At 40.1% G+C, this 20,250-nt stretch overlaps 1 protein-coding gene across 2 annotated transcripts in view; it reads right to left on the bottom strand.

The window, feature by feature from the left end:
* Positions 1-20,250, bottom strand: part of ERA1 (Prenyltransferase family protein) — a 381,172-nt gene that overhangs the window by 177,470 nt on the left and 183,452 nt on the right. For both annotated transcript variants that reach the window (XM_089416732.1, XM_089416731.1), the window contains one exon: positions 4,406-4,457. In XM_089416732.1, the coding sequence (XP_089272858.1) occupies positions 4,406-4,457 (52 nt within the window). The remainder of the gene's footprint in view (positions 1-4,405; positions 4,458-20,250) is intronic.

The raw sequence follows: 20,250 nt of genomic DNA, 5'->3' as shown, positions 1-20,250 counted from the left end.
GTGACCCTTTTCAAAGAAGCTGGGATTAAGAGGGAGTATCGACTGAGGTGACAATGTGTCCTTGTCCCATTGTTGCCAATTGGTCTAGAAATTGACCCTTTGGAACCCCTCCTAGTACCCCTGCTAGATTGGGCAGTAACAGGCCCATGACTGAAAACTCACTTGGTGGTCATCAATACTATGTAACATTTATTCATGATCAATCCAAAAAGACTTGGATATATTTCTTGATGTCTAAAGATGAAGTATTCGATAAGTTCCAAGAGTTCAAGGCAGAAGTGGAGTATATGACAAAAAAGAAGATCAAACCCCTAAGATCAGATAATGGAGGTGAATATACATCTAAGGAACTTGTGACCTTTTTCAAAGAAGTTGGGATTAAGAGGGAGTTAATAGGCCCTTACAATCCTCAACAAAATGGTGTAGTCGAAAGGAAGAATCGATCTATTGAAGAATGTGTAAGAGCCATGCTACATGACCAAGACCTTCCCAAATTCTTATGGGGAGAAGCCTCTATGACAGCAGTCTACATTCAAAATAGAAGTCCTCACAAAATTCTTGACAGCATGACCTCGGAAGAAGCATCAGATCTCTTCCGAGCTCATGTTGTCAAGAATTTTGTGAGGACCTCAAAGCTGCATAAACCTGTTAGAGAACCTGGTTTTACATGCGAGGACGAAGCACATTAATATCAAGTATGACTACATTTAAAGCATGGTGCAAGATGGAGTTGCGAAGCTACAGTATATCTCCACTAATGAACAGGTAGTAGATGTATTGATGAAGTCCGTTCCTAAAAGGAAGCATGAAGTATTTGCGAGACAAGCTTGAGCTTGTGGACATATCCCCTTGGTTGAGAGGGAGTGAGGGTGGACAACGTGTTCTCCATGCGCCACTTACTATGGCCAAGCTAACAGCCGTAAGCCTAGTGCATGAACACTAGTAGGGACAACAATGGATTGGATAAGCATCGGGGACGTACATTCTTGAGTCATGTATTGTGGTTGACTAGGATTAACATCTTAAGTTGGATACACAGACTTGGTAAAGAATGGTCCGGAGGATGTACTTTTCCTTGGATTAGGAAATGGTACTGTGAGGCCATACCTTGGGAACACCCGAGTGGGGTATGTGCCTTGAGAGGTGGTGGTGTCCAAATTTATGCCTCCCAGCGTTGTGCTTTGATCTAATGGAGAGATAGAGTGTACATTTCAAGGCTTTGGTATTTTAACAATGTTGGCTATGATGACGTATATCATAATTGATGCTTATCAATCTAAATCTTATCTTATATGAATATTTCAACTTGAGAATATCCTATTGTGTCATTATGAATACCTCCCTAGTTAAGAGAGTGTTGAAATTGTAACTAGTGTCGGTCTTCATAATGTAATGTAATTTCATCATCAATACGGGGCCGAAATTCACCCTCTATTGCAGGGCGGGAATTTTCTATGATTTGACCAGATTTTCAAAGGGTTTGACCAGTGTTGATTTTGAGTTGATTGGAGGAGACTTGGAGGAGGGTTGACTTGGATCTTTGTGGCAGTTTTTTGATCTTGGACTTGGGGCTTGGATATCTCATTTTGATCTAATTCTATAAGATAAGGATTGGTCGGTTTTCCCCCTTGTGAGGTTTTGCCCTAGCCTAGAGCCTAAATTCCGGTGTTCTTTGTTTCTTTGTGATCTTTATGCCTTGAACATTTTTATAATTGCTTGATGAAGAGAACATAAAAGTAATAAGAAGATAGCTAGCATTCACAAGTAATTATCAAGAAAGAGGAATCAAACATTAAACTATCCAGCACTTCGTTTCTCAACAAATTCCATGATTAATCAAACACATCAACACAAAGTATCATTTGATTTTATATCATGTAGAGACCAAAGCTATTCATTTGAGACAGTGTTCCACAAATAAACAAATTGTAGACATCTTCACTGTAATGTCCTCTCCCAATTGATTGGCTAAGGAAGGATGAAATAGCCTATCCAACCCCGTAGGCTATAGCCTTGATAAAGGGGTAAAAGTTTAAAACCCAATTTTTCCAATGTTGGGTTGGTTGGGGCAAAAAAAACCAAACTTGGGGGTTGCATTCACAACCCCTCACATCTGGAAACCCATGAAGAAATCTATAAATAGAAGAGAATTGGAATCAAATGATCATCATCGAATTGGATCAAATACATCTGCCTTCTTGAGCTGTGGCTCTAAGGGTTTTAAGAACCCTTTTCCTCTACTAATTTTGGTGGTGAAAGATTCCACCCAAGTTAGTAATTTTTTCTTTATCTCTGTTCTGTTCTGGAAAGTGTGAGAGTTATCTATCTGGAAGACAGCAAAGTTTGGTAGCAATCTGAGGCAAGGAACCGAAATATTCCGAGGCTGTGCAGGTATGCTCTGAGGAAAAAAAACGGTGGACAATTTCTTGAGGCAGTTCAAGTCCTCCTGAGACAGCGTTGGATTATTTTCTTGAGGCAGTTCAGTCTGAGGCAAAATTTATGTTGGTCTTTTCTAAGCTTCTTGGTCATTTCCTGAGGCAAGTCTGCGGCAATTCGGCCACTTTTCCGAGACAGCTAGGCCACTTCCTTAGGCAGCTCAGCCGCTTTTCTGAGACACTTCAGCAACTTCCTGAGGCAGCTCAGCCACTTTCTGAGGCAGTTCAGCCACCTCTGAGACAGAGCTTGGTGTGGCCCTTTCTGAGGTATTTTTGTGGCAACCCTGACGGAAGAACCATCTCCGGAATTTCCACAGGAGCTACACATTCTAAGCTACAGGCAGCCGAGCTTATTGTACAGCAAATTAAGCAAGATAGTCCAGGTTCTGTAGACTGTTAGTAAAATTCAATTAAGTTAGTGAATTTGATTCATTTTACAGACAGTATTGAATTGGTGAAGCATTTGCTGAGTACATTTCTGGTTTATTGGACAATCAGTCCTGTTTATTGTGGAATTAAGTAATATCACAATACTGTTGATTAGATTGTTCCTACCTGTCTACTACTGCTATTGAGTAATTTGTGTGCTATATGAATAAATGTCTGCTATTGTATGAATGCATGAGCTTCTGCTAATTTTCTGTTGGAAACCCTAGCTGGAATAAGAAGCCCCAGGAAGAAAAAAATACCCTAAGACACCACATTTACAAAAACACTTGGAAGAGAAAAGTTTTAAAAATTCAGAATGATGCTTGCAATCACAAACACCTCTTCAGATTAAGGGGTAAATGTTGGAAACATAATCCTTTGGGATTTTTGTCCGTGTAAATAGAAGTGTAAATCATTAGGAAAAGTAGGAGAATATGAAGATGAATATGGACCCTTGGAAGATGAAAGGAGGAGTCACCTCACTGTATAATATGAATGCACATTAATAGAATTCAACTTGCGGAGTTACTCATCCTGATCTAACAGCATTGAGCACAGAAACCCTGGATATCAAATCTGAAGACAGCACTGGACATCATACGAAGAATTTTTCATTTCAGCAGAGGATTCACTATAGATTATTATTAGCTTGTCATAATTATCAGGGGGGTGCACAGGTTGAGTATGTTATATAAATCCCCAACACTTAACACCTAGTTGATGACTTAAAGTCATAACTTAACATTAAAATATAGCATATTTCATCACAGAATAACTTTATTATAAAGTACACCTTACAAGAACTCCTAAGAAGAAAATATGACCATTATAATATTTACTCTTAACATTATATTGAAACAGACCCAGCTCAGCCCTATGTTACACTTTTGCTACTGGTAATCATCTTCTAACAATACAATCATAAGGAAGGAAAATAATGTTAGCAGGCACAAAAAGTGGTGTGAGGAAAGAGCAAATGAACACGTGTGCTTTTAGAACCTAATTTGGCCACATGTCTATCTGAATACATTGCACATGGGTTGTTGAAGGAAGGAACTATGCAGTTATCTATGTCATCTGCAATAAAAAAATAACCCTAGAAAGATTTACTAATTCATGAGGACACCTAAATCAAAAGACATTCAAGGAAATACCATGAAAATATGACCAAGGAGTGACCGCCTATCCAATATTCCCATGGATGACATATTATTCACCCTAATAGGTCTACATATGTATGATAAATGAATTTGTGAATAACTAACCATGTCAATCCAATTTCTAAGTAATCCTGACCTCTTGCATTTCCAGAACTAAATGGCCTTAAACTCAACAAATTTGTTGAAATCATTTGAATATTAGGAAAACGTGCTTGGATGATGCAAGAAACACTTGACGTCATTTACAAACTCAACATCCAACAGCCCAAATGAAATAAATTTAATAAACTTCCTTGAGAAAGGGGTACTACAAAAGGCCCTAAGATGTGATGGTACTATATACAATCTACAAACATTATAAATAGCAATGAAATTGCTTACAGCAACTGCAGTATAACAACCTCGAACATCCATTTCACCAGCATCATGCATTCTGCACAAATGTCAATAGATAAATGTAACAATCATCTCATTCAGGGTTCATATATTTATCTAGTTAAGATTAGTTTGTAAAAATAAGAACTTTAACACTTCTAGTAAGTCCCTTTTGGCTACCCATGCAAGTATTCAAATGTTCTGTTTCCTTGCATTGTATATAATATAAGTTGAGAAAAGATTATTGAAGTGAATGATAATTCAACCAAGTTTACATATTTAGATGATACCAAGAGAACAAATGGATGAAAATTAATTACTAATGTAGCCACATTAACCAGAGGTAACAACCCCAAAACCCTACTATGCCTTGGAAAAATCACAGTCAATTTTGATGTGTATTCATTATGCAATTGGATCAAAGTTTTATAAACCATGGAGCATACCTTCTTTTTCAAAGAAAAATCCTAAGCACTAACTTGTGATGCTTTGTATTGACATAATCATAAATATACTATGGTTGAGAAACCTCAGCCAGCAAGGTGTTAGAAGCCAAGAACTAAGTCAGTTTGAAGGAGTCTTAAACGATACTTTGTTGAGAAGCCGAGCATGTGTCACTTTGAAAGAAGCAGTCCAAAGGACTTTGAAAACATCTGTCTGCTAAACCAGCAATGCCATGAACCTTTGACTTATTGAAGTAACTGTACAGGACTGATGGCAAGTTTGAAGTTGAAGTATTTGTTTCTCATAAAAACACATCACAGTGATGGGTTGTTCCAAGAAGAGTATTAGGCTTGCAACGCAGACCTATACAGAGATCAGTGAAGCCAGAAGTCTCTGGTTAATAATTGGAACAAGAGGTATGTATCATTAAAATTTTCATCTGAAGTGCTCTTAGATGATCTCTTGTCATCATAAAGAAGCTTTGTCAGTCAAGACCAAGTATGGGTCTGAAAAGCCCATATTGATTGATCTTTGAAGGATGAAAGATGAAAAAGTCGTGGAATGCTATATCTATGAGCAAGTGTCTTCAGGTTATAATGTAGACCGAAATCAATAACCCTTGATTTCAGCATTACACTGAAGTTACAATACCTCAGTGATAGATCCTGCATTGCACCATACAGATCTTTAATAACATGATTCAGTCTCCGAAGTTTTTCTTTGGACCAGAGAAAGTCAAGAAAGGTTATTGATCATAGGACTACCTAAAGGTCAAATTATTGAATTTGAAAAGCCTGAGTACAAACTCTGCAACAAGGCTTGGATAAGAAAGCCATAGGGTTTATGGACAAAACCCTAGGATCGGATTTAGATCAACATTTCTGTTGAAAGAATAAACCCTAGCTCTTGTAAGACATTATGATAATGATGTGGATGATGCTGACAAAGTTGCAACATGGATGCAAGAAGACTAAAGATCCAGAGGGAGCTGACATTCTTCTCAAAAGATAAGTATTTTACATCTCTTCTTTGATTATTACTATTGTTGGTTTACCAGTAGTTAATGATAATCTTTTCCCTTTGTATTCTTTGTTTGATTGTGATCATTCTTCCATGCCCTCCTAGTGAGGATTGCAGGTACGTGTTGAAGGTTCCGAAGGCTCTGGCAACATATGAAAGAAGTGAAAAAATGAGGCAAAGTGTGTGACAAGAGGACTATCGTACTACATGAAATCCAAGCTCAGGGGAAGCTAGTAGATCAGCAAGTTTTGGAGCAGATGACAGCATAGACAAGTACAAGAGAGTTGAATAGAGGGTTCTCCTAGAAAGTGGGAGAGGATCATGACAGGTCATTTGCTCCAATTGTGTGGTACACTTCTAGTATCATTGTTTTTTAAAATTGCACCAAGTTGATGCAGATATTGCTTCCCTCAACGAAATAATTGAGGAAGTGGTGTACATAGAGCTACCTCAAAGTTCTTGAAGTACATGAGAAGAAGTCTCGTGATTGAAGAAGACTTTGTGCAATCGCAAGCAGACATGTTGGGCTTGGTATTTTTGGGTTAATGAAACAAGAATGATCCTATATGATTTGTCTCTGACGGAAGTAGAAGGACTCATGTGTCAGAAGGAGCAGTTGTCGCAGAAAGATTTGCTTCCATAACAAAGGAAGCAGCCAAAGAGTCTTGTGTTAGCTTAAGAGGGAGTTGACCTCTGAGTTCGAGATAATGGACTATCATTGACTAGATAGCTGATATGCTAGAAGTCAATAGTGGTAGAGGAAGTAATCATAATTACTACAGCGGGATATGTTTCAATGTGAGAGAGAGCCCTCAGTCAAGGTGACAGGAAAGTAGTTGTGGTGATGGACTCAGTAAGAGGAAGCTGATTAGTTTATGAGCCAAGGCATGTTGCTCAACATGGGTTGGAATACCAACATGGTACAGTTGATCATGGCAAAGATAGTTATGATTTGAGATTGGTTTCAAACAGTGAAGTACAATTGCAAATTCAGATTGGGTAGAGAGTGCAGAAGATAGAAAGAGATCATTTTAATATTCCTAATTGGAATTTAACAGCTAATACCAAGCAATGGACTAGGAACAATAAATAAATTCGAACTCATACACAATTAAAACACCAAAATGTCCAACAACACAATCTGAGTCATTTTAATAATTTTATGATAAAAGAGTACATAAAATGAGCTGAAATTTTGGAACCTGGGTTTGCTATGCAAGCTAAGAAGAACTCGGAAAAATGGCCCGAACCCAAGTGGTAGAAATGGTCCCGGAGTGATCTGTGCACTATCCAGAAATAATTTGCTACTGGTTGTTGGCTGGAATGTTGATCTTAGGGCTGAATACTCCTCGGAATGCTCTGAAAATTTAGCTCTGAACTCCTCTCCCAAAACCCAGAAAAACCCAGAAATGGTTTGGCCCAACTCCAAGCCAAAACTGAGCCCACCAAGTGATGCAAATTCCCCAACTAACTAACAATTCGCCCTGCTATAAGAATGTGGATTTCAGGCCTGAATATCGCCCAGAAAATTCTATAAAATTAGCCAGAGACTCCTCTCAATAAACCCACAAAAACCCAAAAAGGGTTGGGCCTAGTTCCAACCTTCCAAATTTACCCCCAACTAAAGTGAGCTCCTCCACCAGCTAAGAAATTCATACCACACAGAAATCTGTGGTAAATGCCCTCCAAAAATTCTGCAAAATTAGGATCACGCTCCTTGAGCCTAGTCCAACAAAACCCAGGAAGGATTTGGGCTAATTTCGACCTCTTGAAATTACCCAAATTTGGTGCTACGCCCTCCTTGACAAATTTTGCATCCTCCACAATCTACAACTATTGAATATGACACAATCCCTCCTCAATTAGCTGTAGAATGGCCCTACAAAGTGAATGGATTTCCTTCCCAGAAACCCACACAAGCATGAAGTGTTCAGCCCCATGAATTCTACACAGTGCCACTTTTGTGTTGTAATGTCCCTTCCTAAATTATTTTGGAACAAGATTAAATTCTACATATTGGGGCCGATTTTGGAGGTGATGGGGCCCATTCGATTTATTAGGAGACTAGACTTAGTAGAATTTATTTTGATGTGGTTAATTTGTACGTGGGGGGCACCCACACTATGAGAATACGCATTCCCTAGTTCGATTTGCATGGAGGGGAAAGCGATGATTAAGTGAGGGACCCACGATGGAGGGAAAATGGAGGCAAAAGTGCTCAACAAAATCTATATAAGGAAGGCAACTCTCCTCATTTCAGCATCTTATCTTTTGACATATTGAACTCAACCTTAGTTGCTCGAGCTGCTTAGCCAAGTTACTATGTTGTTTAGCACACGAGTGTCTCTGAGCGGAGATCTCAACCCTTGCTTCAGTGGACTTCGAGTGCCACCCTAGGAAGGCAATTCGTACTACCTTGGAGGAGAGTCAGTGGAGTTTCACAGTCACATCATTCAGCATTTGTCTCAGCCAGTGCATGTTTCTGGAGGACGCAAATGTGGAACACGCAGGTGTTGCTTGTGGGCCCATTAGGGTAGCAACTGTCGGGGGAGTTTGGGCATTGGAGCTACAGTGGAGGATCAACCTTTTGGGAGAGTTTTGGAGCAGGAGGTTGCTGCATTGGAGCAATTTGATTTACAATCACCTAGGCCTGTGCAGAGAGCCATCACTGGCTCACATGGGAGTTGGAGGAAGGAATTGTAGAGTTGGAGTTGGCCGGGAGAAGTAGGAGATCATTTGGAGGGCCATTTGAGGAGGATTGTTGGAGTTGGGAGAGCAGAGATTGACAGGATCAGTCATAACAACAAAATTCGAAATTGGAGGAGGGCCAAGTTGTGAAGGGTCAATTTTTGAAGGTTGGAACCAAGGGAAACCCTTTATGGGTTTTTCTGGGTTTTGGGAAAGGGTCACACTCCTAATTTTATAGAATTTTTTGGGCAAATCTAAGGGGTCAAACAGGGGTCCCAAGTCAGCTAACAACTAGAGGAGCTAAGGGGAATTTGGGCCAAAATTTCGAGGTCAACATTTGGCCATTCCTTCGTGGGTTATTTTGGGTATTTGGTGGAGAGGCCAGAGTTAATTTCCCATAATTTTCTGAGCACCGAAGGTGGGGTTTCCTGTAGCATCTTTGTAGCAGACAACATAGTTTCACAAGGGCAGCGCAGGGCATCATTGCAGCAGTTATTTGTGCCATCTGGGCTTGACATATTACCACCTGGGCTTAATCACGCTTGCCATTGAGGCAAGCCCAGGTGCACCACTTCCACATTATTGTATGTTTCTTCCAGATTATAATAAAATAGCTCAGCCGTTGGTTAGTCCAGGACTTTTTATGGGTGTGCACTGAATGTTTCAATTTTATAGTGTTTTTTTTATTGTCTGCTTAGCATAGCACTATTTTTCCTAGTTTGGAACATTAAAGTGCTATCAGAGCTTGATCTTGGCCCAATTGTGGGAAATTAGCCAGAAGATCATGGAAGCTTTGCGTATTAGTGCACACAGTGACGAATGAAACCGGAGACAAACCCATGGCTCAAGGGAAATCCAGTATGCAGAAATTATGGGGTAGAATTCATTGGGACGATGAGAGGTTGGCCTAGTTGAGGAGGGTGACAGACCAAACCCATCCTCACCCTTACAACAGAGACATTAGAGGTGAGCAGGCCATGGGAATGCAACCATCTACATCGTGTGGGGAAAGTCGACCAGATCAGGGCACCAGATCTCCTGAAAAGGAGCAGACAGGACAGAGACGGTTAGAGGGTGAGACCAAGGGGCGCTTTTGTTGGTGGAGACCTGGCTTTAGATATCAGGAGCCTGAGGAGGAGGTTGAGCATGATGCTGAGAGCCCACAGGATGGTGAGGAGCACATCGATATACCCGGTGTGGCGCAAGAGTCACCTTTATTAGAGACCTCTTTGATAGCCCCAGTTGACACCTTGGTGGAGAGGATAGAGCCTACTCGCATAGAGCCATTTGTTGAGGGGGTGCCACCCATGGACGAGATGCCAATAGTTGCTGAGGTATCTGGAGCCGTGACCGAGTTTACAAGTGATAGATGCCCACGACAGTTCCATTAGTTTCAGGCCGACCTTCTAGCATTAAAAAGGAAGGCCGCATTAGTGCAAGAGGCAATTCTGCAATAGAACAAGGAGTTGGAGGGCATGAGAGAGGTTTGTGCCAAGTCCATGGCCAAATTAGCTCACACTGGGGGGCAGTTGGATTCCCTACTAGTGCAGCTACAGCGTACATTGGAGCGTGAGAGCAACCCTCTTTGGGCATACATAGACAGGGCTGGAAGAACGGTTAGGTTACGTTGGCCGATTGGACAGAGGGAGACAGAGCTACCTAGTCAGATTGTATGTATTGACTAGGATAGCGAGATGAGACGACCTGAGTTGCACAGGGTGCAGCACTCGCATGTTGGGGTTGTTCTATGTGCGAGAGTTCATGCATTTCCCTCTCTTGGGGTTGGGTGGTGAGAGATTCTGAGTTGGTACCTGGTGGAGTGGACTATGGAGATGGTAGTGGACCCAAGTGGAGCTCAACAGGAGTTTCCAGGCACTGGGGATGCTGGAAGCCCCGACTGGCATTGGGATCTGGGAGGGACCACCTATCATTTCCCAGGTATACCAGTTGACTACGACCTAGAGGGTATAGTTGACCTAGCAGTCAAGCGTGCACCTCCGCTAGGAGAGTTTCGGTCAGCACCAGTGGCCAACCAATTTTTGGGCAGACTCCTTGGGTTGTCTTGGTATGACAATTGTACACGGCGTCTCAATATGATCAGCATACTCTGGCAGGAGTTTGTCGGAGGAGGTGGCATTGGTAGGCCACCAGACAGTGCCTTGTATGGAGCTGGGGATTCTTCGCATTTGTGTGAGACACAGAGGAGCAGAGCAGTGGTGGCATCGCTGCTGACACCTAGGGAGGTTCACTTCTTGGATCCCTTAGGGAGGACTTGGAGGGGAGGTCCCCTCATCGGAGAGCATGGTGATGCGACAGTGGAGGTGATGATCCGGGTTGGATGCGGGCCGACGCATATGGACACAGCTTTAGGCCATCTCATTCAGGGATGGGTAGGAGCATCTAGCGTGGAGCAGTGGTCTACAGATGGGCATGGAGACACATGGGGGTGTGTCGTAGTATGTTGGACTGCGTTGTGGAGTGGGAGTGCCTCACATCGCATTGAGTACATGCGGCGAGTGATAGGTACAGTGACACAGGCAGTACACAGGACAGTACAGGATGCCTGTCATTTCTGCCACTTCTTGCTCGGGAACCTCTAAATCTGGGGTAATCTCTAATTTGCTCCCTTTGCCCTTGTACATGTACCTCCTGTAAGTTATATTCTACTTGTCTCCATAAAAGGAATTCTTTCCCATAGCTGGCCACATCACAACTTTGATACCAATGTAGTATTCCTAATAGGAAAATACAGTAAAATAATAGAGACTATGAACTAATTATGAGCTAAAATTTCGAAACATGCACGCACAAGAATGAAACACCATAAATATGAGCCAAAATGTTGAGCCATTTTATTATCTAAGCAAAATGGAGTACAAATGCATGAAAATAGAGGAACCTGGGCTTGCTACAGAAAGCAACGTAAAATCCTAGGTGATAACAATGAGGTCTTGTTGAAAAGTGTAGCTAGTTTTGTCTTCATAATGACATGTAATTATGATTTTATGTAATGAGATGTAAATAAGAAAAATGAAATTATTAAAAAATTCTTCCAGCCAGATAGGTAGGGGAGGGGTCGGGCCGACAGGAGCGGGACCAGCATTCTTTGGTATATTTACTGAGTACGGGGGGGTCTCACATAACCTACTATAGATGGTATTGACTTGCTTCATGGGTTTCATGAGCCAAGGGATTTTGTTTTTGAGTCAGGACTCCCATTGAGAGTCTTTATGGTTTACTTATCTAATCATAAAAGAGTAATTGTCATGTCACTGAAGTCATGTTACACTTTGTAAAAAGGTCAATATTGTCTATGTAAAGTATCCTCCAAGAACTTGTCACCAAACCTCTTCAAGTCGGCCTACAAACAATGAAAAAGCTACTAGATGAAGTTGACCTAAACTCCAATTGTCAAGTCGGGCTAAGGGTCAAGTGAAGAAGGGTATAAATAGCCCTACTCGATCTCATTTGGAGACACACAATTCGGACAAGCATTCGATCTAATCTTGACTAGAAAAGTGCGAAGAGAAGGCAGAAGAAAGACACTAAGAGAAGGCTAAAAGGAGTGCAAAGAAGGAGTAGCAAAGAGAAGTGTGAATTTTCTTCTAGGACATTATCTTCTGGGTACAACGAAGTTTCTTTTGGGCAGTGCGAAGTCTGGGCAGTGAAATTTCTTCTGGGCAGTGTGAAGTTAGGGCAGTGAAATTTCTTCTGGGGCAACAAGAGAAAGACTCCTCTAAGTGATCAAAGAAGAGACCGAGTTTCTCTCTAGAAGACCTAGAAACCAAGATTCTTTAGGGAAGTTGTGAAGGTGCAGTGCAAGGGATAGACACCGAGTTCTACAAGGAGCCGAGAAGGAGCGGTTCTAGATCAAGAAGGGCAAAGGAAGGAAGAAGCAGATCATCAAAGTAGGTGACAAGGTTCTTGGGAAGATACTATAGTCAAGGGTCTGTGTCATGGTCTTGGTACTTATCAATTGAAGATCTGGAAGAAGAATTTTGATCGGGTTTTCCTCTCAAGAGGTGAGAGGTTTTGGCCCTGGCTAGAGAAGCCTATATACTGTGTCACCTATCTTTATTTATTTTGATAATTGTCTTGATGAAAAGAGCACACTAATAAACTAACAAAGAAAAGATCATAAGCTAAGAAGTACAAACATATCACAGGCAATTATCAAGCAGAGAAATTGTTAACATTGAATGCCCAAGATTTCTCAACATCGTATCAGATCTTAGGTGTTGAAGACAGGAAGGGGCAGTCAAAGCAAATTGACACATAAATCGATTTTCAAATAAGTCATCAAAGCAAGTTGAAGGTTATCAACAAGATCAAGATCAAAACCCTAGAAGCACTTTAGGTATCATCACATCATCAAAGGAAGTGGAAGCTCTTCAAATCGAAGAAAGATTGAATCAAAAGACAATCCTCTCTCTATTGAAGAAAAGATCTCATAGAAGGCAGTCCTCCCTCACTAAAAGATTTGGAGTAACAAGCAAACAAGTTCATCATCAAGTTGAAAATTTGATCTTAACAAGTACCTCTTATTATAAAAGAACCTAGTAAAAATGACCTCGTGTTTTAAGGAAGATCAAAAGCTAGTTGGGATATCAAACTTCCTTGTTTGGAAAAGAAGGATATACATTGTCCTCGAAGTAAATGATGTCATTGATCATGTTCATGGGAATGTCTCCAAGCAATCTGAAGAACAAGCATTATCTGAATACATGGAAAGGGATCTCAAGGCTCAAAATATACTCAAGGAGTCCATCAAAGATTCACTTATTTCCTATGTAGCCAAGCTAGAGACATCTAAAGAAATATATGATAAGCTGGGAGAACTTTTCTCTAGAAGCACAATAGAAAAGATCTTATCACTTAGATCTAATCTTCATAAGTTGAAAGTATCAAAGGATGAAGGGATATCATCATGCCTCTCTAAGGCATCTCAAATAAAAGAACAATTAAAGGATCTGGGAGAGATAGTATCTGATAACGAAATAATCTCTGCTATTCTAAATGCATTATCTGATAAACAAGGTGACCTCGTTGCCACTAGGGAAGAGGAAGCTATCCTATTCATCAGGTTATGGTCTCTCTGCAACAAAGAAGAAGATAGGATAAAGAATGAAAGTGACGAAAGATCAAATAGAAGGAAACAATTAGTGTCAAGACGAAAAGAAAAATTTGGAAAGTTTGGTACTCCAAAGAAGAAAAAGAAGAACATGGCTAAAGAAAGATGCTATGGTTGTCACAATTTTGGGCACTACAGAAAACATTGTCCTAATTGCAAGAGGGACAGGGAAGAAGACTATTCTACTAAGGAAGTAAAAGAACCTGAGACAAAGAAGCATAAGAAGGAAGAAGCAAAAAGATGACAAAGATGATCTTCTTCATTAGAAGGTTCCTTTCACTTGTAAGTTATAAGCAATGTAAATTAGATAGGATGCACCATATTAGAAAGAAGCATCATGATAGAAGCATTAGAAGTAAGAGCTCATGACATGGGAATCAAAAAGGTATGTTTGGTACAGATCCTACTAATTACAAAGAATAGGAAGCTCTTAAGAAACCTCATTGGTATTTATAGAAGCAAAGGTCATCATCTGGGATCATCAGAGAAGAAAACATTTGTCGGGTGAGGATATGAAACATCCTCGAGTTTCTCTGATAGAATTCTCATCAAAGGATTCACCAATGTAGAAAGGAAGCAAAGGTTTTCATCAGGAATTCCAACTCATGGGATTCAAAGGATGATGGTATGATGACATGTCAGGAAAGCAGGTATGTAGGACAAAGTCCTTTCGAATGAAGATGCTACAAGAAGTCTGAAGATGAGGTATGTATGCTCACATAGATTATTATGAAAAAGGTCATGTCATATGGTTGTAGTTAACTTGGATCACTATTTCCATCCTGGAAATATGATCAAGAGAAGAAAGGATCTCCTCCTCCAAAGGGTTGCAGCAAAGCATAAGTCACAGTAGATGAAATCAACATAATATGTTCTCATATGAATCATGAGGAAGTTGATTACAATCAAGGAATTATGATTGGAAGCTTCTGGGAATGAAGTGTGTGAGAAAAGATAAGAAGAGATCATAATAATATGCAATGAAGGAAGAAAGGCATTCAACATCCGAAGTCCAAGAAGATTTGACTAGAAGATTTCCCGGAAGAATGTAAAGACTCTAATGGAACTCAAAAAAAGATAGAGACCCTTGACAATGGATATCTGGGAGAGATATGTCAATCTACATGCAAGAAGCTTACAAGAATATGTCATGATGAAAGTTCATCACAAAGGTAATTCTAATTTGAAATGATTGATTATGTTTGAACTAACATCTGGTTGGGCTTATGTAGCACTGTCGAAGGGAAGATCTGTGAATGGCTTCCAAACAAACCATATAAAAGGATGTAATGTCCTTTTAAAAATATGGCATGAAAGCATAATGACATGAAGTAAAGCCAAATGGAAAACTTGATAGATCACTTTCTGATGAGTTGAGGACATGACTGACTCATGAACAAAAGTGATGAATGATCTATGCCCTATATATAGAAGTTCCCAAAGGATGAAGACTCCTTATCATAGAAGAAATTCATGACATCGAAGAAAGGAGCTCTTCATGCAGCAGATTGTTTTAAGATCTCCACATGAAGAGCTGCAATAGGTCCCTAGTTAAGAGGGAGATTTAGAAGAAGTTTCTTACATGGAAGAAACTCGAAAATTCCTTCGCTGGAAGCTTAGGTACATTCCTCTCTGATAGGAATGAGTACATTCCTCTAATGGAATAAAACCTCCTAGTTGGAAAAGGAGAGATAGACATGTTGTTCTGTTCTTCACCTGGGAAGACAAAATGGAGGATTGTGTAATCATTTAGCATTTGATGCTCTTAGGAGATGAGATAGGGCATCCCATGAAAGAGTAGTCGTGGAGGACTGATATTCTTTTGGGACTGGGGAGTCCAAGAAAAGAATAGTCCTTATGGAGCATATCCTGAGTGAACCCGGGTGGGGTATGTTCCTAGAGAGACAATGATGAGTATGTCTATAACTCATTGGTCTCACTAGCATTGTGCTATGATCTTGTGGAGAGATAGAGTTGTTAGTCAAGGCCTTGCTATATAACAATGTTGGTTGGTATGATGTTATACAAATGAGCTACAAATCCGAATTCTTCTTATGAGAGATTCTTCAAATTGAGAAAGTCCAAGATACCATTATGAATACCTCCCTAGTTAAGAGGGAGTGTTGAAAAGTGTAACTAGGTTCGGTCTTCATAATGACATGTAATTATGATTTTATGTAATGAAATGTAAATAAGAAAAATGAAATTATTATATTCACTTGCTTCATGGGTTTCATAAACAAGGGATTTTGTTTTTGAGTCAAGAGTCTTTAGGGTTTACTCATCTAGTCATAAAAGAGTCATTGTCATGTAAAAGAAGTCATGTTACACTTTGTAAAAAGGTCAATATTGTCTATGTAAAGTACCCTCCAAGAACTTGTCACCAAATCTCTTCAAGTCGGCCTACAAACAATGAAGAAGTTGCTAGATGAAGTCGGCCTAAACTCCAGTTTTCAAGTCGTCCTAAGGGTCAAGTGAAGTAAGGTATAAATAGCCCTACTTGGCCTCATTTGGAGACACACTTTTTGGACAAGCATTTGATCTAATATTGACTAGAAAAGTGCGAAGAGAAGACAGAAGAAAGACACTAAGAGAGGGCTAAAAGGAGTGCGAAGAAGGAGTAGCAAAGAGAAGTGTGAAGTTTCTTCTAGGACATTATCTTCTGCGTACAACGAAGTTTCTTCTCGGCAGTGCGAAGTCTAGGCAGCGAAATTTCTTTTGGGCAGTGCGAAGTTAGGGCAGTGAAATTTCTTTTGGGGCACCAAGAAAAGACTCCTCTAAGTGATCAAAGAAGAGACCAAGTTTCTCTCTAGAAGACCTAGAAACCGAGATTCTCTAAGGAAGTTGTGAAGGTGCAGTGTAAGGGATAGAGATCGAGTTTCTCTAGAAGGAGCCGAGAAGGAGCAATTCTAGATCAAGAAGAAGGGCAAAGGAAGGAAGAGACAGATCATCAAGGTAGGTGACAAGGTTCTTGGGAGGATACTATAGTCAAGGGTCTGTGTCATGGTCTTGGTACTTATTAATTGAAGATCTAGAAGAAGAATTTTGATCGGGTTTTCCTCTCAAGAGGTGAGAGGTTTTGGCCCTGGCTGGAGAAGCCTATATACTATGTCACTTCTCTTTATTTATTTTAATAATTGTCTTGATGAAATGAACACACTAATAAGCTAACAAAGAAAAGATCATAAGCTAAGAAGTACAAACATATCACAAGCAATTATCAAGCAAAGAAATTGCTAACATTGAATGCCCTAGATTTCTCAACAGGCCTAAGTGTTGGAAACGCTCCTCTCCTATTTTTGTGCTGACTTAGTAATTTCTATTACTTCTAGCTAGAATGGAACAGGAGTTTCGGCCCTCTAGAGTGCTCAGAAAATTTTCCAAATTCAGTTATAGCCTCCTCTCAATAATCCCACAAAAACCCAGAAAGGGTTTTGTCTCCTTCCAACCAACGCTAGGACCCCTCCAATAGTGTGAGTTCCTCCTCTAGCCTACTACTCGTACCCTTGAGAATTAACTGTGTGAAATGTCCCCCAAGCTCCCCAAAAATCTTCCCCAAGATTCCCTCTGAAATTCCTCAAATTCTAGCGCCAAATTTCTCTGCCCCCATACCACACTAGCTTAGCTTCCAAAATGCCTGCACAGGGCCAGCTAATGTCCCTCTATGTCAATGTTACACAAAGCGGGGACGAAACGGGGATGTTTTTTGGAAGCGGGGACACGGAAGCGTCATTTTCCAAAAATCTAGGAAGCGAAGCGTCTGCTATATATATATATATATATATATATATATATATATATATTATATTTTTTTTGCATTTATACTCGAAACAAACATCCCAAATACCAAATTAGTTGTAGAAGACATGAAAACATGCATATTTTTGCATAAATCAAGATAGATATCGCATCCATGATTCCATTGTAGTTACTAATATGTACATCAATGATTAATTATTCGAACATCAACCATCTATATTCTAGCAATTACAAACATCCATCAATTTTTTAAGCATATTATAAAACATAAAACATTTAAGCATATTATAAAACATAAAACATAGAGCATATTATGATTTATCTAGCAAGTGAGCAACTGTCAACATTTGTCATGTCCAAAATTCAAATAGTAATGTTTACAAAATAGGTCACTTGGTCACCGCCCAGACAAAAAGGTTCAAATTCACAAGCCTACAAGTCTAATGATTAATCTATGACAAAAGTAGTAAATTGTGAATATATCTACTAATCTCTCCTCCTTCCACCACAAAGAGAACTTGGCAACGGGCCTCCACGTGGTGGCAATGAAGAAGATGGTGCCTGTGGAATTTGTGGCACTAAAACTGATGAAGACGAACCCCCTACTGTTGGTGTTGAACCATGGAACCTAGGAACCAAGGGACCAGATGGGGGTGGCATCTCAACACGATCATCATCATCCTAGAATCGCTCAAAAAATTCATACAAAAAAAACACTAGTTAACAAAAAAAATTAGAAACATGAATTAGAGAAAATCTTTATAAGCAAAATTCATACCACAATGGACATACCTGGATAAGAGCATCCTCTAATTGCTCTAATCGCAACACTCCATCCTCCAAATTGGGCTCCTCTGGATTCCTGTCCCAAATCTTAAGGTCTTTATTAGTCTTTGCATCATCACAGTAATGGGACAACAATCGCAAGTTGTAATGAACATAAACCAAGCTCTCTTCCCGTCTAAACTCAACCTGTTCCTTTTAACACTGTGGATGAAAGAATAAGAACTCCAACACCTCTTTGCAGAAGAAGTGTTTACCACCTGTGATAGCACTCGCAATGCCAAAGTCTGTAGAAGTGGAGTAGCCCCTCCATGCATGTTCCACCACTCAAGAGAAGAAACCCTCAATCCCTAATTGCATGCATGCTCCCAAATGGACCAGTGTTAAGCATATAGTTGCTCAACTGTCTCTGTACCATGGCAGCCTCCTCCTCATCAGGGACTAATTTACTCAATGCAATCATATATTTTTTGTGAACCTCTTGATCTTGGTGTGGTTTTTTCCTGCTTCCCCCCCCAGGTGCTGGTGTTGAAAGCCATGATGGATGATAGTATTTAGGTGTCAAAACATATGCTAATGCATGCAATGTAACATTTAACATTTCCCATTGGTTTTCCACCTCTGCACGAATATAATTGTACAAGGTGATATCTCTAGGATCAACAATGTCTTTAATCTGCCCCAACATGTTATCCATTTGCTCATACACCTCCCCAATTAGTGGTCGATCTGAATCTCCAAACTTGATCATGTAATAAATTGGTTTGGTGAATTGCAAAACATATTTAACCTGTGACCAAAAGTACATGTCAAGAATAATGTCCTTGGCTGCATTAGCACCATCTCTATCAGTTTTAATTTCATCCCATGTTTCAGCACACACCATATTAGTTAAAGCTTGTCTCACCTTCACTAGCCGCCTAAAGGTGAGGTAATAACTGGCAAACCTTGTCTTTGCAAGTTTAGGCAACTGCAACTTGGAGTAAGTGCCATAGAAGTAGTTTACCCTTGTATGCCCTATGATGAATTTAATGAGTTGCTTCCCTCTCCTGTAAAGCTCATTAATCCACCCACATTCTTTATGCTTCACAATATCATGCATCAAAAGGTTCAATGTGTGAACCAGGCACCCAGACCAAAAGATGTGCGGATGAGTACACTCAATATTTTTTCCTGCTGCCTTACAATTTGCTCCATTATCCGTGATCACTTGAACCACATTATTCAGACCAACATCTTTGATTGATTGCAATAGGAAATTTGCAATATTTTGGGAAGATGCACTGATGGAGGACGAGTCATGACATGTAATAAATACTGGACCACTAGAAGAAACACCAAGAACATTTATCAAATGTTGGTTTCTAATATTTGTCCACCCATCTAATACAATGGATACCCCACAATCTACCCACTCATTTGTAAAACGTGTCAAAGCTCTTTGAACCTTTGCTTTTTCTCTTTCTAATAACATTATTCTACCTTTCTCATAGTTGGGGGACTCGTATCCTTTTGGGGCTTCATTGATGGCCTTTACCATTTCATGCCAATAGGGAGAGCGAAGCACATTGAATGGTACGCCGCAAACACAAAGAAATCGGACTATCTTTCCATCCACATCATCCCTCCTAGCAACATTAAGGAAATCCCCTATTGTTCTTTTACCTCCAGAGCTTCCAGAAGTACCATGAGGAGATGAGCTACCAAATCTAGAGGTTGCACTTGATTCAGAATGAGTTTTTTGTTTCTTTCTTTTTTGTTGTACAACCTCCTCTATTTGGATGTATTTTCTTCTTTGTTCAGCTGAAATTTTTGGGCAAATTTGTATCCCCACAACAGCCTTTTTATCATCACTGTCCATCACCCCACAAAGATGCCTCCTCACACAGGTATATGAACCACTAAATGGTTTTCCTCCATGACAACCATGAGGGCAAAAAAATTTGTAGCTTCCAACACCCTTTCCCCCTTCAAGTTTGGTCACATAGTTCCACAAGGGTGTTAATGCAACTTTCCCCTCTAGTGT

The sequence above is a fragment of the Pinus tabuliformis genome, chromosome 3_2 (genome assembly GCF_031772625.1).
Source record: "Pinus tabuliformis cultivar Carrire ecotype Pingquan chromosome 3_2, CPIR1, whole genome shotgun sequence".
Taxonomy (NCBI): Eukaryota; Viridiplantae; Streptophyta; class Pinopsida; order Pinales; family Pinaceae; genus Pinus; species Pinus tabuliformis.
The sequence above is the reverse complement of the archived record's forward strand: the minus strand, read 5'-3'. Positions and strand labels throughout refer to the sequence as shown.